Source organism: Sceloporus occidentalis, unplaced genomic scaffold (genome assembly GCF_023333645.1).
Source record: "Sceloporus occidentalis isolate IW3139 unplaced genomic scaffold, rSceOcc1.0.p SCAF_1, whole genome shotgun sequence".
Taxonomy (NCBI): domain Eukaryota; kingdom Metazoa; phylum Chordata; class Lepidosauria; order Squamata; family Phrynosomatidae; genus Sceloporus; species Sceloporus occidentalis.
In genome coordinates this window covers 150,620,037-150,646,633 of record NW_028316981.1, presented here as the reverse complement: position 1 = coordinate 150,646,633, position 26,597 = coordinate 150,620,037, and the positions used below count along the sequence as shown (strand labels likewise).

At 40.9% G+C, this 26,597-nt stretch overlaps 1 protein-coding gene across 3 annotated transcripts; it reads right to left on the bottom strand.

Moving 5' to 3' along the window:
• Positions 1 to 1,060: 1,060 nt before the first annotated feature.
• Positions 1,061 to 26,346, bottom strand: LOC149322407 (sterile alpha motif domain-containing protein 9-like). Of its 3 annotated transcripts, XM_089477015.1 has the most exons (5): positions 26,173 to 26,346; positions 21,712 to 22,043; positions 16,621 to 16,729; positions 14,723 to 14,775; positions 7,715 to 13,793 (listed from the first exon to the last, which is right to left on the bottom strand). In XM_089477015.1, exons 4-5 carry the CDS (start codon positions 14,724 to 14,726, stop codon positions 9,073 to 9,075), a joined length of 4,725 nt encoding a protein of 1,574 aa, XP_089333141.1. In that variant the 5' UTR covers positions 14,727 to 14,775; positions 16,621 to 16,729; positions 21,712 to 22,043; positions 26,173 to 26,346; the 3' UTR covers positions 7,715 to 9,072. The 3 variants fall into 3 exon arrangements, 2 of the variants coding, with proteins under 2 accessions (XP_089333141.1, XP_089333150.1); XR_016271724.1 differs by lacking the exons at positions 7,715 to 13,793; positions 26,173 to 26,346 and adding an exon at positions 1,061 to 1,149 and having other exon boundaries at positions 21,712 to 22,127; XM_089477024.1 differs by lacking the exons at positions 16,621 to 16,729; positions 26,173 to 26,346 and having other exon boundaries at positions 21,712 to 22,127.
• Positions 26,347 to 26,597: the final 251 nt, after the last annotated feature.

Below are 26,597 nucleotides of genomic sequence, written 5' to 3'. Positions count from 1 at the left end.
ATCATTCATCATAGGCAATATGCTCCAGACCTTTGACCTCTTTGGTTGCCTTTTCTTTTTAACATTTTCTAGCTTCTTAGATTGTAAGCCTGAGGGCAGGGAACCATTTAACTAAAAGATTGTATGTACAGCGCTGTGTAAATTTACAGCGCTTTATAAATAAAAGTTAATAATAATAATAATAGCTATACAGTATTTATGGAGTATGGTGCTTAGATCTGGAAAAAATCTTCTAAATTGTTTTAGAGATGTGCACAATAGCAATAGCAAGTGCATTTCTATACAGCTTATCAGCAAATTAAGCACTTTCTAAACAGTTTACAATGTGTAAGCTAATTGCCCCCAACAAGCTGGGTACTTATTTTACAGAAGGATGGAAGGCTGAGTGGACCTTGGAGCCCTGCCTAGGATCAAACTCAATCTTGTGGCCACTGCACCATGAGTTGGTGAGATGATAAAGAATGGTAGAATGGATTCTTGGTGTTGTGTGCCTTCAAGTCACTTCCAATTTAGGGTGACCCTGAGGCAAACCTATCATGGACTTTTGTTGGTAAGATTGTTCAAAGGGGGTTTGTCTTCCTCTAAGAGAATGTGGCTTATCCAAGGAATGGGATAAATATCAGGAATGGGAGACCAGCATGCCAGCATCTTTCTCTTGAGAATCCAGCCAGCTGGCTTTCCCTAACCTGACTACAACATGCAATTCCAAGCCAGCATGGACATCTAGAGGAAAATTGGGAATGCTGTTGTAAGTAATCTGATCCACACCCCTAGTAGTTAGAAATGCCTTATTTGCACTCTTCCTATCTCTTGAGTTGAGTAGCTGCCTGGGCTTTTGGCAGCCACAGTCCTCTATCCCATTAGGAAGCCACATTTCCTGGAATGTGGATAACAGTGGAGCCATTGTTGCTGTGTGCCTTCAAGTTGTTTCTGACTCATGACAACCCCAAGGCAACCCTATAATGGGGCTTTCCTGGCAAGATTTATTCAGAGGTTTGCCATTAGCCACTGGCCAGTCAAAAATTAGCATGCCCCTTGGGGCAGAAGCACTTACCTGGGGAGGGCATGATACTGTTGAGTAAATGCCAGCAGTTCTTGATAAATGGCATGTATTGAATGTAGCAATGTCATAGCTGCTGCCTAGAGAGCCTTTGACAAGGAAAATGAAAAGCAGAAGTTAGCCAGGGAAAGAAAAGGTTTAAAAAAACAAAGCATAAGAGTGGCTAGGATAAAACTGTCTAGGGTCAAGCTGTTCCTAGAGTCAAAACTGGGTATATTTATGAAATAGGCAGCTTCCTGTTTATCTGTCAGGTGTATCTGTGTGTCTGTTGTGCATGAGAGTTTTTTGTTTAGCAAAAAAAAAAAAAAAGTGTGTGGGAGATGGGACACAATCTACCCTTCCTTTGCCTCACTGTTCAGCTATTTTTAGTCCTTTCCCACAGGCCAGCTCCAGTACTGGAAGTGAGCAGGATGGTGGGAGAGGCAGCAAAGTAATGTAGGGGAAAGAGGTGGTTCAGATCTCCTTTATACAAAAGTGCACAAGTGGTTGCCTAGGTTTACTTTTGCACTTTGAGTTAGAAAGATTCTGAATCTCGAGAAAAGAAGCTGTTGCAGATATAAGGAACATTACATTGTAAAGGAGAGAGCCAGTGTGGTGTAGTGGGTTGAGTGTTTGACTCTGGTCCAAAGTACACTGCAAAAATAATCCAGTTTGATAGTGCTTTAACTGCCCTGGCTCAGTGCTAGGAAATCCTGGGAACTGTAGTTTATCATGGCACCAGAGCTCTCTGACAGAGAGGGCTAAATGTCTCACAAAACTACAGTTCCCAGAATTCCCTAGCACTGAGCGAGGGCAGTTAATTCTGTCTCAAATGGGATTATTTCTGCAGTGTGTTTTGGACCTCTGCCTCTGGAAACTAGGGTTTGAATTTCCACTCAAGCATGGAAATCCACTGAGTGACCATGGGCAAGTCACACCTCTCTGAGGAAGGCAAAGACAACCCCCCTCTAAAGAACTCTTACCAAGAAAACCCCACGATAGGTTTTCCTAGTCAGAAATGACTTGAAGGCACATAACAACAATAATGTTGTAAAGGCTGTAGAGAAGTAAACTGAAGAGAATACAAGAGTTATCTGTAAATGTCAGCAGGCATGAAATGGAGATAGCAAGAAAGGAAATAAGGATGTATTGTTGGGACAAAAAAATTGAAAGCAGTTTTAAAATGTATTCCATTCTAATTCCATCCATCTTGAGCACTCAAAAAGCAATGGCCAATGTGTTTGTAGCTATTTGAATCAAATTAGTCAAATGAGGTTCGTATCTCATTTGACTAATGAGATGGGGGTTATGCTATAAAACTGCAAACATTTTGAATAGGGAGGAAAGAACAGGCAGGGACTGCACCTGCGCTGCAGAAATAATCCAGTTCAACAGCACTTCAACTGCTGTGGCTTAATGCTACAGAATTCAGGGAATTGAAGCTCTGGTGTCACAGCAAACTACTGTTCCCAGAATTCCATAGCATTGAGCAGTGGCAGTTAAAGCAGTGCCAAACTGGATCATTTCTGTAGTGCAATTGTAGCCAGGGAAATTTTTTTTGCCATTTGGTAATACTAGAATCCACAGTCAGTTTGATTGGCAAAAGAAAATACAGTACTTTATACAACATTTGCCTGTACTGCTGGATTAAACAGTATGTGGACTCACAGAACAACTATATAGGCTTTAAACTATCAGGTGGCTGCTCCGATAAATAGTCTTGTTTCTTTCTTTTGAAAAATTCACGTTCCTGGAGAGCCTGGATATGTATTAAAAGGTTTTTGTGACAGATCCACTTGGAGGACAAATGGATGTGATTTTTAAAAAATGTTTATGAATATTCTATCATCTAAGTTCTCAATCATGGAATTTTAGTAGCAGACACAGGGATAGGATTAGCAAGTGACAGGCTATGAAAAGTCAATGACATGACACAGGAATTAAAGAGGTTAAGAAGAATCAATGTAAAGTTGTGGTGGAAGAGATTGTGGAGTCTGGAAAGTCAGTGTTGGGCTCAGTAAACTCATGGTTGAAGGCAGAGCAAGCAATCTAGAAATTTGAACTTGAGGGAAGAGTAGATATAGGCAGTACCCTTTTTTTAAAAAGAGCTGCAACATGGTTATTTTTTAAATCAAGATAATGATAAACTGAAAATTAAAATGACTGTTACCTTTCCATGTTTACAACATATATTAATTGAATATTGTTGGAGCTAACTACTTGTGTAGTCAAAAATGTTAATTAATTCATATTGAAATCTGCAGATAAAAGGTTTATGTGAATATCTATAACAATACCAACACAGAAGACTACATCATTTTGCTATGTGTCACATACACTATTGCATCCAATTTCCTTTTGTGCCACAATGGCTAAATCATCACCATCTTGAATCAAGTGAGGTGACTGTTTTTTGCCAGTATCTGAGAAAATTGTTTTTAACAACAACAACAACAATTTATGTTTATTTATATATCGCCATAAATTTACATGGCACTTTACAGATACTAATTAGTTAATTAGACAGTTCCCTGCTCTCAGGCTTACAATCTAAAAAGACATGAGACAAAAGGAGAAGGGAATGGCAGTGGAGAAGGGAAATAAGTCCAGCGGTTCTTCTCTCCCTCTGAGGCCTGGACCCTGGCAGATGGCATGGAGGGAGGCCTCTCCATACTCTGGGCTAGCTAGACCTGATGGACCTGGCCTGCCTCTCTCCCTTTGAGGCCGGATGGTATCAGATGGACTGGAGGGATGCTCATCCATGAAGGAAAAAGGTGACTTAGGGCAATCCCCATTCCCTTCCTAATAGACCTTATAGGGTTATTGTGGCGGGTTACAGACGGGCAAAAAGGGGTGTGCTCATGATGTCATGAAGGTATAGCCTTCAGACGGCCCTTACCTGAATGCCGCCACGAAGCGCCACCTGCACGCCCCAAGCGGGAAGAAGCGGCATTAAAAAGGTGCTGCTTTTTCCCGCTTCTTTTCTATATACTGCGCAACTGCGCATCTCCGTCTGTAAGCTGCTGCACCTGTACGCCACAATTGTCACGCCACAAATTTAAGTTGCCCATTTAAAGGCTCCGAGTCAGCTGCGTCGCATAATGAGTCGGGGTCCGGGAACTTGCACAGTTTGCACAGAGGCTCTAATTGGAACATGCACAGTTTGCACAGAGGCTCTAATTAGAGCGTCAGATGCCATGCAGATGTGGAAGCTGCAGCACAGCTGCACTCTATTTTAATGCTCATAACCCTAACCCTAGAGCAACATGTACGCATGCCCTGCTAGAATTGTGGAAAGTTTGGAATTTAAAGTGAACCCCTACACACATTCCTGCGCCATTTTCACCTAACAATAAAAAACCGCTAAATCTATAAATATTTACATATGTACAAGGGAGGTGATGGGGGATGGCAGGGGGACAGCGGTGGCAGCAGCGACAGCTGTGGCTGTGCATTGCAGATTCAGCAAGAGCGCAGGGACCAAAGGAGAGGAGGCATCCATGATGCTGGTGACACTGGCAACGTGCAAGTGGACAAGGATGTCAACACCAGCTGATCACCAGCTGGCAGGAGGCCACCTTTGTTCTTGGGTAGGGCGGGGGGAAAAGTTTAAAGGGGTCTGGGCGCTTTAAATGTGCACATACGCTTTCTGCCGCCGGTGCTGACCGCCGCAGCAACACAGCTGCGCATCCGCCAGCCGGCAAAAGAAAAAAAAAGCCGCGTTTTTGGCCGCCCGTGTGGAAGCTGCCTCTCTCTTTGCAGCGTCCTGCGAGGCGGCGGTATGGAAGCTGCGGGTCAGAAACGGCCCCAGGTGAGGCGTCTTCACTACCCCCAGTGTGGAAGCCCCATCCACCTTAGCCACACCCCCGGGGCGGGTGGTCTGGAGGCTCCGTATTCAGGGGAAGACACCTTCAAGACGTCTTCCCCTGCCCGTCTGTAACCCGCCTGTGAAAGTAAAATAGGCTAGTTCCTCCTACCCTCCCCACTCCCCTGGAAATGCTGTCCATAGCTTCTAAGGGGTTTATCACACTGGGGCTAATTTCAGCATTAAAGAGAGATTAAAGCACATTTAAAGCATCCTGCAAATAAAGTGAAAATGGGGAGTAATTGCACAAATGATTTATCACACACACTTGCGCAAATAAAGTGATATCGGAAATGCATTGTCTCTGAAATCCCGAAAATAAAAAGAGGCGCATTAATGCATCTTTGTGGCCACTTTAATGGCAGGTTTTGTGCAACATCGTGAGAAATGGCTTAGTGTAATTGTGCGGGATTTTTCTGGGATATTCACAGGAAAAACTCCCAATCTTCTTCGTGTAATAAACTCCTTAAAGAGATAAATCACACCTGTTCTTTTGTTTTACCTGTATCACTAGTTCTGTGCTTGAATTAATTCATCTGTAAAAGCATTGTTGCCCTGGGGATATTGTGATAGAGATAGAGGTATTGGTTTGCTGTCTTAGCTGGAAGTGTACATCCAGTTATGGATTTCAGAGTGGTACTTGTGCTGATGAAATATTCATGTTGTGTGAGCTGTTAACATTTCTGCCTTCTTAGACAGTACAGGAAAATAGACCAAATGGGATACTGTCATCTTGTGAGTTTCATGTGCCAAGGAAAGTTTCCTTGGTTGGGATATGTATCTAGCAAGTTGTGAACTTCTTCCAGGTTTACTGAATGTTGCAATGTGGCAAAACCTTAATTGTCACCAACAGATCAGCATTTAATTTTAAAGATTCCAAGAACTCAGCAAGTGAAGCAATAACTCCATTACAGAAAGCCCCCAAATCAGATACATGTTGGTTGCTTTCCCTGCATCTTTTCTTATGCTTTGTTGATAGTTGAATTCCTGTCAGCATACTGTTCCATCTGGCTATATAATAGCTTCATCTTTAAATGTCTTGAGCCATGTAAAATGAAAATGAGATATTTTTGTTCAGAAGAATGTCTTCTGAGCCTTTTTCATCAAAAATCATAAGGTAAGAAAGCATTTCCAAGATCTAGTTCTATTCACTGCCAACGTAGCAAATCCCCAACTACAATATCCCCAAGGGATGGTTACCCAGTCTTTGCTTAGGGATAATCTACACACTTGTATTATGCACTGCAGATTTTTGCACATTCACATCAATGGTTGTCTTCACTTTCCTGCACAAATTCACATCTATTCACCCTACCTCTGCCAAAAATGCACAGCTATCCAAACGTATGTGAAGCAGATGGACAGCCACTTGTGCAATAATATACATTTCTGTGGATTTCTGCAGATACTTTGGTAAAAACTGTGAAGCCTTTCCATGTAGACTTTAAGTTTTTGGGAGAAGGGGGCATGAACTCCTTTGTATCACATGTGGCTGGATTGCATTCTATTTGACTGGTATGAGTAGTATTTTCATCGTGTAGCCTAGCCCCTAGGTAATGCAGCATATATTCACAGAAAGTTCAATGACCACATTGAATGGTTGTCTTCTGAGGAACCTTTATGCTGTAATAGCTTTTGAATGTCTTATCCCTAAAATACCACACAGGACTCATAGTAACGGGAATGGGTTTTCAGCTTCTTGGTTATACGAAGTTTTTGTCCTCATCTACCCTATAGGTAGGTAATTATTTTCTCTCTTTCTCTTCTGCTGTTCCCATATCCTCTCCCCTTTCTACAGTGTTTCTCCACTTTCTTTTAATTTTCCACACACACTCCTCTTTTATAGATTTCCCCCTCCCAGCTTTTTGCAGTTATGAAAATATTAGGAAGTCCTCCTAGGACAGCAGATCTTGTGCTAGCAGTGGGGCTGGGTCAGAGCATAGTTGCCCTGCCCCCTAGTTTGCTACCACACATTATTTACATGGCCATGCACAACTCAACCACGCTCTAGCTTGACACTGGAAGAAGGGGAAACCAGGGCTTTTCTGGCTGTAGCCAAATATGTACGGTTACAATCAGAATTACACATCTGTACATGCTACTGATACTTGGAGGATTGGAGAGAAGTATCTTCTCAGTTTTGACCCACTGGCTTCTTGTGCACTGTAGGGGAGAAGTTTTGAATACTCCATGGGAACTGTGTTCCCCTTACTTTATTTAATCAATCTGTATTGTTGTGTGCCTTCAAGTGACAGGCTAAGAAGAGATGGCCTGACCTTCAGTTGCCTCTCTGGAGACAGTTGAAGGCCTGGGAGAGAGGGGGGAGAGAAGGAATAGGCATGTGCCTATTCCTCCTGTTCCCCACCCCCCATGTACCATAGATTTGCCAAAATGCATGCCATAGATTTGCCAACACGGCCTTAGAAATTACTGCCTATTTTTGGGGTGTGACTGCATAGAGAGAATAAGTTACAGTGGACCCTCTGTATTGGTGGTCTTTGGATCTGCTGATTTGTTGCCTGTGAATTGCCACAGCCCAAATTATTCAGTGGTGAACATACATGCTTCAGCACACACGTGTTCTTCACTGCCATTGAATAATGTGGGGGCACCTTTGTCTGCTTTTTTGTTTTGTTTTGTTATGGTGTCTGGGGGAGCACAAGCAAACCCCTGTGGATATGGAGGGCCCACTGTACAGAAAACAAACATGGTGGGGGAGAGCTAGGAACTATATAGAACTCCAAGGTTTGTTCTATCCCTTTTGGAGTTGTCTGAGTGTCCCCCAAATGATACTCTTAGTATTCTTAGAATAGATTTTAACTAGTTTTATTTTGCACTTCTAAAAATTAAAATGGAGTATTTCACCTAACAATAATATTAGGTTTTTCAACTATGCAGCTGAAACATCTATAATATATAATAAAATACAAAAATATATTCATCAATAAGAAATTAAAGCCAATCATCACAATCCATCTATAGAATGTGTACAAAAATATACATATTTTACATACAGCTTGATCCACCAGACTGTGGATATGATCCAATGATAAAAGCAAATGAATATAGCCACACAGCATTTACATGCAGAAGTTTATGCATTTTCCACCGGGAGTTTCTTACAGATGTTCTGTCTTCAACCTCTGTTATGTTTAACTATATATCTCCCTAGACAGTCAACCACATCTAACCATTGAGGGAATGGAAAAGTGAGCCTTATTGTTGAACTTAAGTCTAGTAATTAAAAGGAAGACCAAAATATAGAAGAATGAATGGCAAGATGAGTGGACAAGGCCAGACAGCAGAAAGCAGCTAAAAGTAAGGTGAGCAAAACGATAGGGATAAGCTCTGGAAGGGACAGCCAATCTAGCACAGAGATAATGTTCAGAAGCCCAGCCCTATGCAGAGCTAGTGCAGATTTCAGTACAGTCATTCTTCCATTTTTGTGGACTTCAGGTCCACGCCTCTCACCCATTTACAGGTGGCAAACGAAGATGGACAAAATAGGGCATTCCTGCAGGGGGGACGCATCCATTCAAGTCAATGGGGCTTGAATATAAGTGATTTCCCATTTTCATGGGTGGGGGAGGTCCAGAATAGATCCCCTGTGAAAACAGGGGCAACTGTAGTTGTAGAAGTGCCCAGTTCTGTACAAACCATGACTGATGAGGTTCACATTTTTTTCTGTCCTCGTAACTACAGTTGACTCTCCGTATCCATGGATTCTGCATGCATGGCTTGAAAATACCCTCCATTACAAAAAGCAAACCTTGATTTTACCATTTTATATAAGGGACACCATTTTAAAATGCCATTGTATACAATGGGACATGAGCATTCATGGATTATGGTATCCATAGGTATGTGTGTTCCTGGAACTAAATTCCAGTGGATGCCATTGTATTTAATATCTAAAAACATTTTCCGTAATATGCTGTGTTTCATAGTCAGAATTGACTTTTTCTGAATTTTGAAGAGAGAAAAAATGTATTAGATTGAATCTAGATTTGATTATGCTTGGGTTTTACCCCCCTGAATTAAAGGGGATTTGTGTTAGTCTTAACTGACAGCATTTCAGTGAATCTACACTAAATATGACCAGGTCTGGATCAAACCCATTATTTCTTTGGGTAGTTTGCAATTTAATACAGTACTGATAGGACATTTTCTACATTTTCACTCGAATGTCATAGGCTACAAGTCCATTAAATGAGAAACCAAGATAAAATTTTACATTTTCATTCCCAGGCGGCACTGAATCAAAATGCAGAGGCAGAATTGGAAGCTGTCCAGAGTGCCCCATTGCAAAAACTCTGCCATCTTCTGTCCATCCATTTACCCTTTCCAGGATATTGTGTACTTCTTCTATTTTCCACACTTGACCATTCTGCCAGTTTTTTCGACGCTCATCCAGGGAGCCTTTCATTAGTTTATCAATCTTTGTCCTGGGCACAATCTTTGCCAGGCCATAGCCCTTGCCCAAGAAAAAGATTGTGTAGATTCTTTTCTTCCTTGGGGCAACATCCTTTATTTTGATATCATGCAAGCGCTTCAAGGTATCGAGGGCGGACTTTAAGATGTCATCTTTATCTGAGGAAGAGACTTTATCCAAAGCACCATCAGGCCAGTAGAGTAAAGTAAGCAAAAAATGAGCGCTGGCAGGGAAAGTAGTTTTCCACTTTTTAAAGAACCTCTTGCTGAGTTCTCGGAGTGTGCGTAGGTCAAGGAGTTTGGAAGAACCAGGTGACAGGCAAGCGAGAGTACAATGACACAATATATAATTTATAAGGTCTGTATCCTCTAGACTCTGTGGGTCTTCTGAATATAAGCTTATTATTTTTTCCAGACTTTGAACGGATTTCTTATCATTCTTATCTGAAAGGAATGAGAGAATAGTGGTGACATTTCCACCACCATGTTTGTAAATATTCATTTGTCTAATCAGCTGGGTATTAGATCCTGCACCATTTTCTTCAGCAAGTGTATCAGAACTAAAAAATGTTGCATAAACCTTGCATTGTCTTTTGAGCCATCCTCTAGGGTTATAAACTTGTTCTTCTCTCTTATCTTCATCATCTGTTTGGTTTTTATCTGTTTGGAAATAACTTAAGTCCTCTGAAATCCAGTCAAGAGCATTGTAAATATTTTGCCGTAAGCTCTTTAACCGGCTGTGGAGTTTTCCCCATGGCTTTTTAATATCTTCTGGAATGTAATCTGTAAGTAAGTACTGGACAAGTTCAGGATGCTCTCCTTTTGTGTCTTTAGGAAATACATCAAGAGTAGATAGCAGTTTCAGTAGGCGACATCCCACTTCTACTTCTCCAAAATAACCTGAGTTATTCATGGTATCCTTTTCAGATTTTGCAGCCTGCTGTGTGGCTCTAAAGCACTTCATAGCCTTAAGGGCAATTTCTATAATTTGAATGGTATCTTCAGGAGTGTCTTCATCTGATTTTTTGTCCACCCTAAAGCTAAACCACTTCCTATACACCTGCCCTTCTGTGTCTAAAATAAATGAATCATTTGGCAAACGAGATTTGGCTACTTCTGCCCAGAGTTTTGCATCCTCAAACTTTTCATAAACATAATGCAATCTGGCAAGTTGTTGTGCAAAGAATGCATCTTTTCCCAAGCATTCATAAGCATATTTTAAAACCTCTATGGCTTTTTCTGGGTTTTCTGTGTTACAGACATGCTCAATGAATGGGGAGAAAAGGCTGTCAGTGTTATCTCCTCTACTCTTTTTATCACGCCTTATGAACAGATCTCTGATGAATTTTATAAACTCTTCCCGTCCAAACCGATGCTGAAGAAACGCTTTCTCTTGGAGAAATTCCATGGCAATTTCACTCTGAGTCTGACTTCCTGAGAGCTGATTCAGTATTTCTTTTGCCACCAGGTGGTGTATTATTCGAATAGATGAAATATATGTGGTGGTTTCTCTCAGTTCAATGAAAATAAGCCGTGCCTGTTCACTTAAGTTACTTATGAAATCATACTGCCTTACGGTCATTTCTTCATATGGCATAAGTCCCAGGAAAGCCTCACAGTGAGATAAAGAGATGTATGAATTATGTACATAGAAATTGAGTAGGGCAACATATCTCATTAAACTAGTTTCCCGGGAAGTTAAGTCTATATCTTTAAGCAAGTGTTCTACAAATTCTCTCACGTATGTTGTTTCAAACTCATTACTCATGAGAACAAAAGTAAGTATGTATTCCAGTTTAAAATCCTTCTGATTTTCAAATTTTTCTATCTTTGTTCTGAACAGGCTTTTCTCTTTATCTGTCAGTTTGTGAGTAACAGACACTGTATCCTGAGGGGATGCTTTGCAAAATTTATCAGGGGCATTGGACCGTTTACAGCACAAAAGGATGAAAGAAGGCCTGGAAGAACGTCGTTTGTTAGACCCCATGGCATCTGTTAAAGCACAATTTAATTCCTCAAGGTATTCTTCATCATAATCTTCCACCAAAAGGAGGACAGGGAGACAGTTTTTGAGGTCTTTTTCATCATAACATTGGAACTCAACTGCATGCTGACAGACAGTAGTAACTGGATATGTGGTTTTGATGACAGCACAACGTAAATCTTTTCTCTGCTTCCACAGCACTTGCCTTGCAATGGTACTTCCTCCACTCCCAGGTTCATGAAACACTTTAAGTTTAGCAACAGAATACCGGAACAAACTCCCATATACAAAATCATTCAACATTCTAGACACCTCCTTACAGGCTTCCCTTTCGATAATTTCCCCACACTTCCTTTTATCAGCAAGCCAAAAATTTTTCCAGCTGACTTTTTTACCCCTATAAAACGTTTCATCTATCATCTGTATTTCTCTTGTACTCAGAAAGTCTAATTTGATATCATCACATTGGTCAGCACACAATATTTCAAGAGAATACATTTTCTCTTCTTCCAGTGGGGGAAGTACACACAGACCCTTTGTGGAAACTGGTAAATGTCTGCAATTAGTTGTAGAGGGCAGCATGCTTTGGATGGTAGCATCCACATGGCTTAGCTTCATGCCTACAATACTCCGCTGTTGTAGTGTTTCAATGCTGCAGGATGCCTGTGCTAGATTAGCCCATTTCTCATAGTTTTCTCTAGATTCTGAAAGGCATATTATGAAATCCATGCCATTCATTTCACTGTAAAATTCATGGAAGGTGTCTACAATTGGTTTCTCCACAGGTGATAATAGTAAGAAGAGCACCAGAAAAGATCCCTTTGGGAGGAGGTCATCACAGATAAAAGATACTGCTTTTTTCAAATACTTTCTCTTTGTTCTAATCCAAGTGTTTTCATCACAAGTTTTTTCATTACCAAGGAAGTCGCTGCGTCCATTGCAAAATATCCAGCTTTTCTTAACAAATAGGCACAGATGTTTTTGAAATTCAGTTGTGCTCATCTTGTTGTCATTGGAATAATTTTGCAAAAAATGAGGACTGGTTGCATGGTATTTTTTGTAGTTGGAGTACAAACCTGACACATTGGAGTCTTCATCAAAATCAAATACACAGAAAATGTTAATGTGCCTCAAAAAGTTAATAGATTTAAGGTCTTCCTCTCCACATTTGTTGGTAACAAGAATGTACCACATAGAGCTGTCCAAGTAGCTTTTGCCATCTGTCAACAAGACAGATAATTTTCGCCCTAAATTTTGCGGAACATCTGTTTGATTTTCATGACTGGATTCTTCAGCTTTCTTCCTCCAAATGTCTCTTTCTTGTAAATCCTGAATGAATGTCACTAGATTTTCAATTGTTACTGGTTCAGAGCTTGAACCAGCTCTTTGGAAGGCAATTTTATCTTTTTCTAAGTTTACCTTATTACTTTTTTCATTAAAATTTGGTAGACGTACTTGAAAAAACTTTCCTTTTATAATGTCAGATAATGGTTCAATGTCAACTTCTACTACAAAATACTGTTCATGGCTATCTGTCTGAATAACTTCAATGAAAACTGGAGGGTGAATACATTGCCTTGCAGCAGTTTGAACATTTGCATCAAAACATTTCCCTATGTAATCCAAAGCATCAACGTACATTTCTGTCTCTCTAATTGGTATCCCAATGATTTGTCCATGTGTCCAGCCCTTTTTCTCAACACGATCCATCACTCCAAAGTGAATAGTGCCATTTGTTCGGACATTCAGGCAAGCAGAAGCAAACTTCATCACTTCATGGGCAAATTTTGCTTGCAACCGTGGCCTGTCCAGCAGAGCAGCAGTAGCAAATGACTTGTATTCATGGCAAGGACTGATCAGATTGAGGACTCCTGTTTCTGGAGAAAGGACTGCATTTCTAACATATTTAAAATTAGTGTTGTTGGTGCTGAATGGCCTGAACGTGCTCAAGCGTACACGATCATGCAGAACAGAAGTATTCTTTGTGCTTTCCATTTTGCTCAGAACATCACTTGTGTGTGCCATGACTTCTTTATTTGAGCATTGTGGTTCTGAATCTCTATGTAGCAAAGAAACTGGTTTAATGTCAGATATGTGTTTCTCTTTCTCTCTGTCACTTTTACCTTCTTCAGTTGATGTGTCTGTGTCTTTGACTTTTGGTTTTTCCCTCCTTGATGAATTAGTTTTGCTGTGGTCTAATGCAGGCATTTCCCTAATGGTTTCATAAACTTCTTTGGTGACATCTGCCCCACTATCCTGTTGCAAAAGCTGATCTCTTTTCTGCATTAATATATGGATCTGGCCTTGTTTCATGCCCATTCTCTTGAGGAATTTATCGTCTAATATTTTGAGTGCTGGGCCAGTTACTTCCTCTTCACAGAGCTTTTCAACATACATCCTTTTAATCCCAATGGACTCAAGCCAACACTTAACATGACCCTCATGCCATTCATCCAGAGGTAAACCAGTGTGATCTGAAAGTAAAAATTGGTAGGTTTCAATATGGCATCAACTATCCTGCAATCCTTCCTATATAATTAAAATCTTGCATGCATTTAGTCAGAAGTTCATTTTTAGAAAAGTCAAAGTTGAGAAATTAAAAGTTCTCAAAATGTATGAGATGATCTCCTGTTAAGATAGGTGTATACCACAGAAGACACATGGCTTCACTTCATCCATCCTTAGTTTTTGCCTTTTATTATATTTATATTTTTATACACACACACACACACACACATATGTTCACACATGACAGACTAATGAGGATGGTAAAATAAAAGGTCAGAGGATCACGGTCTCGGTTTCCAGCAGTGACCATTTCCTACTGGCTAGGAACTGTTGCAAAGGGATTTATTTTTGTTTGTTTCTATAAGTGGGGAGTTGTCCACTACTGTATGGCTTCTCTTGCATTCAGCATATCCCTGTTGAGGTACAAACCTCTCCTTCCAGCTGTGAGAAGGCTAGAACAGTACTGTGGTTAAAAGTGCCAGACCAGGTTTAGTGAGATAAGGGTTCATATCCCCAACTCGGCCATGAAGTTTTAGCAGGTGATAATGGGCAAGTCACTGTTCTGTCAAGCTAGCCAACCTCTCACAGTTGTGGCCTGATTAAAATAAGGGCTGTGGAAGGTCCATACATGTTAATAATAATAATAATAATAATAATAATATATTTATTTATATACCGCTTTTCCAAAACTGATCAAAGCGGTGCACAACAAAGAATACAAAATAATAATAACAATAACAATAATAAAAAATAACAACACAATATATACATAACATTAAAACTTGAAAATAAAAATTCAATCGCAATTTAAAACCATAAAAATGTTAGCTTTAGCTGTATGGAGAAAATGCTGGCTCATACCAAAGTCCAGGCTGCTGGAAGAGGAGATACATACCCATTTTGACTTTGAAGCCGAATGTTTTTTTGGTGGAGAACTAACAAGCAGAGCTGGAAAGAAAAATAAATTGGTGATTTGCAACAAAAAATGAAACGTAGTGCTGGAAATGTATACTTATGTTACAATTTTGTTTTTAATGAAAATTACTAACGAAGATATTTTTAAAAAGGAAAATAACATGGTGAAAGATATACGGTAGATTTCTAGCATTTGCTTTGCAGATAGGTTGAAGGAAATTTTTAAACACTCTAAAACAGAAGACACTGTTTTCACTGTAGACAAAATCCACAAGTAAGACTATGGTCCAGAGTCCCTTGAATCTAGGAATAGCCACAAAAATGGAACCACATTTTTCATACCTCTGATCTTGTGCCAGTTCACTATACTGAATTACCAGGATAAAAGTAAGGACAGAATGACACATTTATTTACCCTTTGTTAAGAGGGAAATGTTCCCATTCCTATTCTCCTCTTCAGTAATACACCAACTCAGATCCTTTGTTAAGAGGGAAATGTTCCCATTCCTATTCTCCTCTTCAGTAATACACCAACTCAGATCTTATTGGGCCCCAATTCCCATCATCACTAGCCAGCATAGTGAGCAGTGAGGGGTGATAGAAGCTGCAGTCCAAAAACATCTGGAAGGTACACATGTTCCTCATTCCAGATACAGGATGAGTCTCCCTTAGCCAAAATGTTTGGGACCAGAAGTGTTTTGGATTACAGAATACTAGTATTTGCATATATATCCAAAATGAGATAGCTTAGAGATGAGATCCAAGTCTAAACACAAAATTCATGTTTCATATATAGTTTATACACATACTTTGAGGGTAATTTTATGCACAATATTTTAAATAATTTTGTGCATTAAACCAAGTTTGTGTAGACTGAACCGTCAGAAAGCAGAAAGTGTCATTTTCTCAGCCACTCATGGATAGTTTTGGATTTTGGAATGATGGATAAGGGAAACTCAGTCTGTATAATAATTACCAGCTCTTTGCAGGTATGATTTCTATCTTACAGAATCCCCCCCCCCCCCTCCCCAGAGCCATCCAACAAATTGTTTTACCAGCTGAAGGACAGGAGTGAATCCTATGATCCAAAAGAGAAAATTGACCCAGTTTTAAGGGTTAAAGCTTTACTGGCTCATGCAGCAGAACACACCAGAAAATGCTGCATAATTTTTAATTAACTTTCCTGTCAGTTAGCAAGCATACTGTTTCAGTTTCATGTAATCTTCAGTCTTTCCTAGGAGATCCATCAGGTCTTCACAGCAGTTTAATGGTCTAGTCAGGAATGGATATGCAGGGTTTCAGTTCCCCGCTGTTTTACTCATCTGTTTCTTTATGATTGAAATCAGGAGTGTTCCCACCATAACTAAGGTGGCCCATTTGATGCTTACTGCTTACTACTTAAGGTACAGTGTGTAAGATAGAGTTCAGAGATCTTTGTGGAATACTGAGAAATTTCTCCCAACAATAGACATCAGACTTAGACTGCAATGTGCATATTTGAGCAAGGAATTACTTGTCCAGGGCCTTCCCAGTTTGTGTGGACAATAGAAGACCTGTTGTTTCACAAAATACTCCCAAACACTACAGTGGACCAAAGGAATGGCAACAGAGCACTTTTCCACAGTAGGGCCTTTCTGAATTGGGTAAATCAACTAGTGGATAAATGATAAAGGTGTCCTTATTATTATTTTTAAATACACTTCTCCTCCTAGATCAGTGGTCTCCAAACTGTGCCTTTTAAGAGATTTTGGACTTCAGCTCCCAGAAGCCTCAGCCATGTTAGCCAATAGTCTGGGATTCTGGGAGCTAAAATCCAAAATCCCTTAAAGAGCACAGTTTGGGGGCCATTGTCCCAGACAGACTGACCACACACTTTACCTTGTGATTCCAGTGACATGCACATTCATAATCTGGAAGTGTGCAAAGCCTGAACTAGTACCATGGCTGTTCTTGGTGTTCCATGTTATAATTTGCCCACTGTGTGATCCTAGGAAAGAGGGAAGTAATTTTAGAAGCTGGTGTAAATTCAGTTCATGTGATTTTGTTGATCCATCTGAGCAGAATCATTTGAAAACATCTGAGAAACAAACTAGTCCCCTGGACTCCACATCCACTAATAGCTATCAACAAGATGCTTTCATCATATCACCACATAGGAGATTTTCACACAGGGACAGGATAGGGATGGGATCGCTCCCTCATCCTTATCCCATCCTTAACCCTTCAATGACTGCAATGGTGCAAAAGGCTTTCAAACTGTAGCCCCAATCCTTCCATTAACCTGTCATTAAAGTGGAACTGCATTAATGTGAACTTCCGTTAATACAAAATGCCAGCCAACGTCACTTTAATGACACATCAATGGCAGTATCTGTGCGACTTAATCTGAAAACCTTTCGCGCAATCACCATCATTTGCGCTTCCCGGATGGGATAACCACAAATCCTATCTGAAAGTCCTTCCTGCAATCATGCAGGAAGGGCGGGAACATGTCAGGACAGGGACAGGACATCCCTTGTCTGATAATCCTGGTTGTTTAAGAAAATGGAGTTCACAGTATCTGAAACCATATTCAGTTTGAGGGTAACTAACTTATAGATTAAAAAAAAAATCTGTTTCCACATGGGCACCAGTGAAGCTTTTTATAAATCAATCATGAAACAAGAGGTTTCAAGTGAAGGATATTAGGGAAAATAACCCTATCTTTTGGTTCTCTCCTGGATAAAACAGCTCTCTTGTTCTGCCCCAGGCTGCCTGGCAGGGAGGTAAAAGCACAACTTCTTCCCTTTTGAGAAGCTCTGTGTGCAGCGTGAATGCTCAAAGTCCTTCCTATCTATGTTGTGACAGGGTTTTATTTTTTACACAAAATCTCCACTTGGGAAAAAGTGGTGAGTTTGGAAAACTGATAGGGGTGCAGTTGGATGAACAGAAAAATCAGACACGTTATAAATTGGAGATAGGACTTGGAGTGGAAACGTATAATGGCATGAGCATACAGAAATCCTGGTGCAACTGTTTAGTAAATCAAGGATTAATGTGAATCCAGGAAAAAACAAAGAGGCAAGACAACTCTGGAAAAAAAAAAGCAGGAACTGATTACTTCATTATTAAACCAAGACAAATTTATAAAGGAGTATAGTTCGCCCTCCATTTTCATGGGGGAATCTGTTCCGGACCCTCATGAAAACAGAGGCTCCTGCATATTCAAGTCCCACAGGCTTCAATGGGGCATGTGCCCATGCGCGCACCTGTGCAAGCTCACCCCATTAAAAATAGTGGAGGTTGCTCCTCTGTGGATTTTCAAGGTCGCAAGTTAGGAGGAGAAACTGTAATTGCTATTCTGCTGTTGAATTGCTGCCTACACCTCCTCCTGTTATACACCAGCCAACAGGATCATGGTTTGTTTGTTTTTTCTTAATCATGGGATATCTGAGCAGATATATCCATGGCTGGAAAATATACTTTTTTAAAAAAAAAAACTGCTTTGGGAGGACTGTTAGCCTTTGCTTGCAACTTTCTTTTCAAAGGGGCTGCTAGTACAGTCTGCTAAAAATAAAAAATACAGCAATAATACAATGAAACACTGAAACCAATAAAATTAATTAAAAAGAGTAAAATAAAACCATAATAATAATAATTTTAAGAAGCAGAGCTCATGTACCTTGGAATTGTGAAGACAACAAGATTTCCCAGGGATTTAAAATTGATGGAGGAACAGGGAACTACAGTTTCTCACCAATGTCCTAAACTATATACCATCTGAATGGGGACCAAAAACAGCAAAATGCAGGCCTATTACTTTGTTGTTGTTGTTAGCTGCCTTCGAGTTGGTTCCAGCTCAAGGTGACATCTCCAGGAATCCCTATCCTCCACTGCCCTGCCCAGGTCCTGAAAGGCCTTGCCCCATAACCTCCCTGACTGAGTCTATCCATCTGGTTTGTGGTCTTCCTTTCTTTCTTCTCCCCTCTACCTTTCCTAGCATTACTTTTTTTTCTAGTGATCCATGCCTTCTCATGATGTGGCCAAAGTACAATAGTCTCAGCTTAATCATCTTTGCTTCCTCTGATCTGTTCAAGAATCATGGTATTCTAAGTACTCTTCTCCAGCAGTACATTTCAAATGAATTGATTTTCTTTCCATCTGCTTCCTTCACTGTCCAGCTCTTGCATCCATACATGGTAATTGGGAATAGAATGGCCTGAACGATGCTGACTTTAGTGCTCAGTTGAATGTCTTTGCTCTTTAGTATCTTTTCCTGTTCTTTCATAGCTGCCCTTCCCATTCCTAGTCTTCTTCTTATTTCTTGACTGCAGTCTCCAATCTGGTCAATGTTTGATCCTAGATATGGGAATGCTTTAACTATTTCAATTTCCTTGTTGTCTAGATTGAATTTGTGTATTTCTTCTGTGGTCATTCTTTTGTTTTCTTTAAGTTCAGCATCAGACCTGCCTTTGGACTTTCATCTTTGACCTTCCTTATTAACTGTTCCAATTCCTGAATGTCTTCTGCTAATATTATGGGGTCGTCCGCATATGACTAACATCTTCAATTATTTTGTCTCCTGTATGGTTTTTGCCTGATGAAGAAGTCAGTGGAGCTTTGAAAGCTTGCAACATCTATACTGTATTGTGCATTTTGATCCAATAAATATATCATTGTTTGGTGGATTTTTGATGTTATTGGCTAAGCTATTTTGGTAAGCTTTAAGCGTAGTACCAGAAGGGGGCAGCAAAGCATAGCCTTTTCAAAAAGTGTTAAGTTTCGTTTTACTGCTATCAAGCAGCTTATAGTGAGATCAGGATGAATTACTGTATGTCAAGAGAATCAGAGTCGGAAGGCGCCTGAGTCCAAACCCCTGCTCAGTGCAGGAATTCTATCTAAAGCATCCCCAGCAGGTAGTTTTTATTTTATTTTATTTAAAAATCAAGCTTACAATAATATACATTATGTGCAAACTAATACATGGCACTTCAAGCTGTTAACATTTTCATAACGATTTATGTTTATATCACACTTAATGTCAAAAGTCTGCTAAGTAAAATTCCCATACTGTTAGCAAGACCGGATTTTTATAAATTTTGGAGTGTGTGGAGTTCCCTCTGACCCCAAACTGACTGTCATTATGATGAGGCAAGGAGGCCAGGTAGGCCACTCGCATGAGTCAGGGCAGGATCCCCTGTAACCAATGCTCTGGGAAATTCCCAAAAGGTGATGTGGGAGTTGCTAATGGGACAACTATCACCTTCAAGCTTAAGACAATACAAACTGGTTGTTCATAGTCTCACACTTGATGGGCTGGTGATCAAATCAACGACCCACCCATCTGCCTGGTTTTCATCCCCTGATTGTTTCAGACCCAACTGCAATTGCAATGCCATCCTACACCTTGGTTTAAAAACGTCCAGGCAATCAAGCACCTTTGTCTAGGCTCTGGCTTAATGGCTTGGCCAGAGGCTAGATTTTCCCTGTAAGAACCTCTGGATTTGCCCCGTCAGTGTGTTACTTTAAGAATACAGCTTGGCTTCATGCCACACTAGACTCTGACTTTAGCTCCGGCTCAGCCTACCCCCCCCCCCTTCTGTTGGAGTGTCTTATTGCCCCACTCGACCCCCTTTCCCTGCATTGGATTCCAGGAGAAGACTACTGGAGTAAATATCACCCTCAAATCTTTTCCCATTTTCCCCTCCTTTATTTCCATTGAGTCTCAAGTGTGTGTGTGTGTATATATATATATATATATGTGTGCCTATTGCTGTGTGTGTGTGTGTTTTTCCTTTTAATAAAAATCAAACCTTAATTGAAGAAGTCTGTCTCTGCACTATTTCTTAAGGAATTAATTGGTCCTTCTGTAGACAAATTCAGAATAGGCCTTGAGGAGTTGGCAGGACATCCCTCTCAGCAATTTGAGCTAATTAAAAATCCTCTTCAGTAGAAACTTCCTAACAATACGTACAATTGAGTATACTAGTCCACATCGTATCTGGCCAGTATTTACATAAAATATAGCAGTGCACCCCTAGATCTCTGCCAGTGGTTTCTGGGGGAAGGGAGAGAAATCAAAATCCACAGTGGTAAGCAGTGCTAATTCATATAAATAACATGTTGCAATGCAAATATGGATTTACTTTGGGTGTGTACCTTGGCTTTTTTTGCTCATCTGGGAGATAATGAGAAGCCTATACAATGCCTCAGACAAGGCTGCAAATTTCCTTATGAAAACTCATTGGCTAAATGTTTTGCCTTCTATATCACCTTCCTTTTTCAAAAACAAAATTAAAGTTGTGAATCTGACTGCAGCTCTTTTCTTCTTGACAGAGAGATCTGCTCTCATTGGCAGTGACTTTATCACAAGCTGTACAGGCCTACATCATGCAATGGCGCATTCAGATGAATCCAGTCTGAATGCATTGAGCAAGGCAGGCCCCCTGCTACTGAACACAATACTGAGACAACTGCAACAAGATGTAGTAGCTGAGGATGGATTAAGCAAGCATACCCTCAAATATGAGAGGGCATGAGAGCCAGCGTGGCCTAGCAGTCTGAGTGCTAGACTACAACTCTGGAGCAGAGTGACCAGATGTCATAACTGCAAAGGAGGACAAGGCACTGCAATATATAAGGCATTCAAAAAAGGGTAGGGCATAGCAAAATAAAAGCTACAAAACACTCCTACAATTATAAATCCATGCTTCTTAGTCCTGCTCAAAAGGGAGGACATTTTGCAATTCCTCCTGGACAGAAATGTAGGACACACCTTGGTCACCCTGCTCTGGAAAGCAGGGTTCAATTTCCTTCTCAACCATGAAACCCAGTGGGTGGCCTTGGGCAAGTCCCAGGGGAAGGCAAGGGCAAACCTCCTCTGAACAAGCCTTGCCCAGAAAACCCTGAACTCCAGAGCATGGAGCCGTGGCAGTTAAAGCGTTGTCAAACCGAATTATTCCTGCAGTGTGTGTGCAGCCTGTTTCTTACCTTGGGCAGCATGTTGCATGCATCCTGCAGCAGGTGGCTTCCAGAGGGCTGCAAACGTTTGGAGAGGCTGCTTTGAAGGCAGGGAAGGAGAGCTGTGAGTTACAGCCTGGTGTACCCACAGTGTAGAGACCTGGCCTCCCCCAAAGCAGGCTTTTGGAAGGAGGGAGCAATGGAAATGGGTCCAAGGCTTCCCTCAGCTGCCCCTCCTATTTATTTATTTATTTATTTGTTGGGCGGGAAAGGCTTGGTTCTTCCTCTTCAGCAGCAAAGGGGGGTGGCTACTGCCTTTTCTTCTCTTGGCTCAGTCCTCAGCTTTCCAGGCAAGGCTCCTCCTGTGGGAAGAAAAAGAGATGCCAGGGGCAGTGGGGCTGGGAGGAAGGATGTGCTTTCACTTTGAAACAAAAGGAGTGGCTTGTAAAAATGTTAACTGTAGCCTCTACATTACCAGCAGTTTCCACAGCTGTAACTGAGCACATCTCCATCTAAAAGCCCTGAGGAAAATTCTCCCCCTAGGCCTCCTCAACCTTCTGTCCAAGACGAATTCCAAAACGCCCTCCATTTTGAGCAGGACTAAGAAGCCTACTTGTCTCACTTATATGCTGAAAAAGTCATTAGAAAAGCAGGATTAGAATCAGAAAAAAAGGAGCAAAGAAAGGAGGAAGCAACATTAACAACCTAAGATATGCGGACAACACCATATTATTAGCCGAAGATATTCAGGAATTGGAACATAGTCTGACTTTCTTTTGAAAGAAGTCCTCCTGAATCTCCACTCAAATTCTTTCTGTCTATAGTGACTAGGGAGTTTATCATGCAAAGGTGATTGGGAGTTTATCCTGTGAATATCCCAGAAAAATTGCATAATTACATGAAACAATTTCACACAACGTTGCACAAAACCCACCACTAAAGTGGTCACAAAGAAGCGTTAACACACATCTTTTAACTTTCGGGATTTCAGCGGTGACAATGCACTTTATTTGCACAATTGCATGTGATAATCATTCACGCAATTACTTGCCATTTTCGCTTTATTTGCAGGATGCTTTAAATACACTTTAATCTCTCTTTAATGCCAAAATCAGCCCCGGTGTGATAAACTCCTAGGAATGGGAAGGGCAGCCATGAAAGAGCTAGAAGAGATCTGAAAGAGCAAAGATAAATAACTGAGCACCAAAGTTAGAATCATCCAAGCCATTGTGTTTCCTGTCACCATGTACAGATGTGAGAGCTGGACAGTGAAGAAAGCAGACAAGAAGAAAATAAATTTATTTGAGATATGGTTAGGGTTGCCATAAGCCGGCTGGGGGCGGGACAATCCCGGGTTTTGACCACTAGGGGGCGTCCCTGCACGGTTTCCTCCTTGTCCCGGGTGGATGAGGTTGCCTTTGCTGGCCCTTGCAGAGCTGCACGCAGGGCTAATGAGGAGGACTTCCTCCTCCTGAGGCTGGGTCCTCCAGGCCTCAGCCTGTGAGGGCTGGCAGGGGGCGGGGCTGTTCCAGCCCCAGTCTGCCCCCATTGGCCAGCCAGACTCAGGAGGAGGAGTTCCTCCTCTGTTGGGCTGGGCTGCAGCCAGAGGGGAAAGGAAAGGGCCATTTCCTTTGCCCTTTTTTGGTGCCAGGGAGGAGGAGGAGGAGGAGGAGGATGAAGAGGAAGAGGAAGAGAAGGAGAAGGAGGAGGAGGAAGTACTGTATGTGTTTTTTAAACTGTATTTTTAAAGTGCATTTTAAGCTGTATTTTTAAACTGTATTTTTAAAGTGCATTTTTAAGCTGTATTTTTTAAACTGTATTTTAAAGTGCATTTTAAAGCTGTATTTTTAAAGTGCATTTTAAGCTGTATTTTTTAAACTGTATTTTTAAAGTGCATTTTTAAGCTGTATTTTTTAAACTGTATTTTTAAAGTGCATTTTAAAGTGCCTTTTCTGTGTATTTTTGATGCTTTTAATGCTAACAATTGTCCCTTGCTTCGACAAGGATAGTGTGGTGATGATGTGATTTGAGTCAGCTTCTGAAGTTGAGAGAGTGTCACCTTCCAAAGGGTGGTTTTGGTGTATTTTTTGTGCTTTTAATGCTAACAAGTCTCCCTTGTTGTGACAATGATGGTGATGATGGTGATGGTGATATTGATATCAGCAAGCCTCTCAGGCATGGCCAATGTTAGCTGCTCTGTTTTTTACAAACTCATGTGCAGTGAAAAAAAATCAAAGTCCCTTGACTAAGTACACACTTCTGAGAGGTAGAGATGGTGCAAGAAACCTGAAACGGCAAATCCACTTCTTGTGAAACCACCTTGACATGTTCAATATGCATAGCCATGTTAAACCATGCTAAGTGTTAAACTCAAGGGGTTTGATTATGGAATAAGCCTCTGAACTATGCAAGAGGCCATGTTAAGTAAAGCCACGGGAAGTGCCCAAATGTGCTGTTGTGTGTGTTTTGGAATGGAGGGGGGTGGTTTGGGCAGAAAAGGAAGTCCATTTCTGCCATCTGACTAGGAATAATGCCCAAATGTCCTCCATTTTGATCATGCCTAAGAATCATGCATTTATATTAACATTTTTAAAAAGCATCAATTTTTTCCGCATGTCCTCCATTTTTATAAAATGTGCCCTACATTTGAAAAGGTTGTCCTACATTTGCCCTACATTTGTCCCGGTTTGGAGGTCCTGACTTATGGCAACCCTAGATATGGTACTGGAGAAGAGTACTAAGGATACTTTGGACAGTCAAAAAGACAAACAAATGGGCCCTTGAACAGATCATGCCTGGAAGCCAAGAGGATAAAGCTGAGGCTGTCATATTTTGGCCACAACATGAGAAGGCATGACTCAGCAGAAAAGACAGTAATGCTGGGAAAGGTGGGCAGTAGCAGAAAGAGAGGAAGGCTACATACTAGATGGATAGATCCAATCAAGGAGGCCACAGCCCTGAGTTTACAGAACTTGAACAGAGCAGTCAAAGATAGGAGGGCTTGGAGATGTCTTACTCCATACCAAGAGCTGAAGTCAACTCAAAGGCAGTTAACAACAAGAGGTGTGTGAAGTAGAGATTCACTGTGTGATTTACAGCTGTTGTGAGCCATATTCAACAAGTATAAAGATTAAAGGAAGCAAGTAGTGCAGCAATGTTTTGCTTTTGATTGAAAGCTTGGTCATGCTTCACTATGCATTTCAGGGAAATACTCCTCTTCTACGTGACCATTAGAGGTACAGGAGACCAGTTTTTAAACTAGCAACTCTAGCTGCCATTTAAAGCACACCTTGTGAAAATGCATGCTTGGTTAGTTCCAATTCTAAGAAGTGTAAGAATACCAACAGTGTACTTGATCAGTTGTATTTACTGTGTACCTAAACATCCACATATATCTTTAAGAATCTGAAAGACTATCTGTTAAAACATGTGCCATGATGCTCAACACCTTATAATCAGGCTTATCCAAATGATAGTTAGATTACATCTCATCTAAACTATGCTTACTGTTACCTTGAAACAGTGATGGTGAACCTTTTAGAGGCCGAGTGCCCAAAGTGCAACCCAAAACCCACTTATTTACTGCAAAGTGCCATGTTCCTCTGGCTTTCTAGTAACAAACTCTGGCAAACTCTGTGCTGGGAGGACGGCACATGTGCCCACAGAGAGGGCACACATGCCATAGGTTCGCCATCACTGTTTTAAATTAATCATACAATCATAAAGTTGTTGAGATTGAAGGGGCTCCTGGTGTAATACTTTGCCAGTGTACAAAAAACTAAGTGTCTCTTGGAAGTGGTCAATTCTCCTTGTTTAAAAACCTCCACGGAAGAAGTATGCACCACCTTCCAAGGCAATTTAAATGAATTAGAAAAATATATCATTTGCCAACCACCAAACCAAACTGTATTATATATGAACATTTCAGGTCAAGGATTGTAATGAAGTTATAGAGTCACACACTGCATATCAGACGTCACAGTTTAAACCCCTAACATCTCCAGCTAGATCAGGCTCTTGTCTGAAAGCTTGGAGAGGGTCTCTACGGTCCATGTAGATAAGGGGGGAATTGTGTGGCCCTCCAGATGTTGCAATTTATATTTGTCATCATTGGCTGTGCTGCCTTAGGCTGCTGGGAGTTGCAGTCTAGCAACATCTGGGCAGTCTCTACTTTGCCCTCCCCTATGCTTGAAGGACCAGAGATCTGATCTGGTGTAAGGCACCTTTCTCGTTTCCATGTGTGCCAAAGCTAGCAACTTTGTGCTTGTTCCCCCCCCCCCCCCGCAATTTCATCCAGATGTGTCTTATAGCTGCAGTGTCAGAGTGAATTAGAACAGTACATGTTTACTCACAAGTGAATTCCATTGTGCTCAGTGAGATTTACTCCCGAGTAAATGTGCTTAGCATTATAGCCTTACCTTATCAGAAATAAATTTCCAGTGTGATCTTAGACAACTGTTCCGTAGATATATCTACATTTAGGTTACTTACTCATCCTTTGTGTAGTTGAATGCCCACAGTTGGCAGCTCTCATGACAATGCCTTAGCCAGTTTTAGCAGGATTCATTTTTGTGGTTCCATTGTCAGAGAGAGCTAGATGAACTGAATTGCTCAGAAACAAGCTTTCTGATGACTTTGGAGGATTGTTCTGACGTTGTGTGGATATTCATGTTCTTAATCATCCTTTGTCAATGAGCAGTTTAACACCCAGCACTGGAACGAGGAAGCAACCATACAAGTGCATGCGTGCTATCAGCCTCACCCAGTTGCATCTTGTGGTTGTACTGTCAGACACAATTTGACAAAAATATTTTCTCAGAAAAACTTTCAGTGCTGTCTTAGGAGATGGCCACATGTTTGCATCCTTGGATCATGAGACTGGTGTAGCTGATAATATACTCTGGAATCGCTGAATG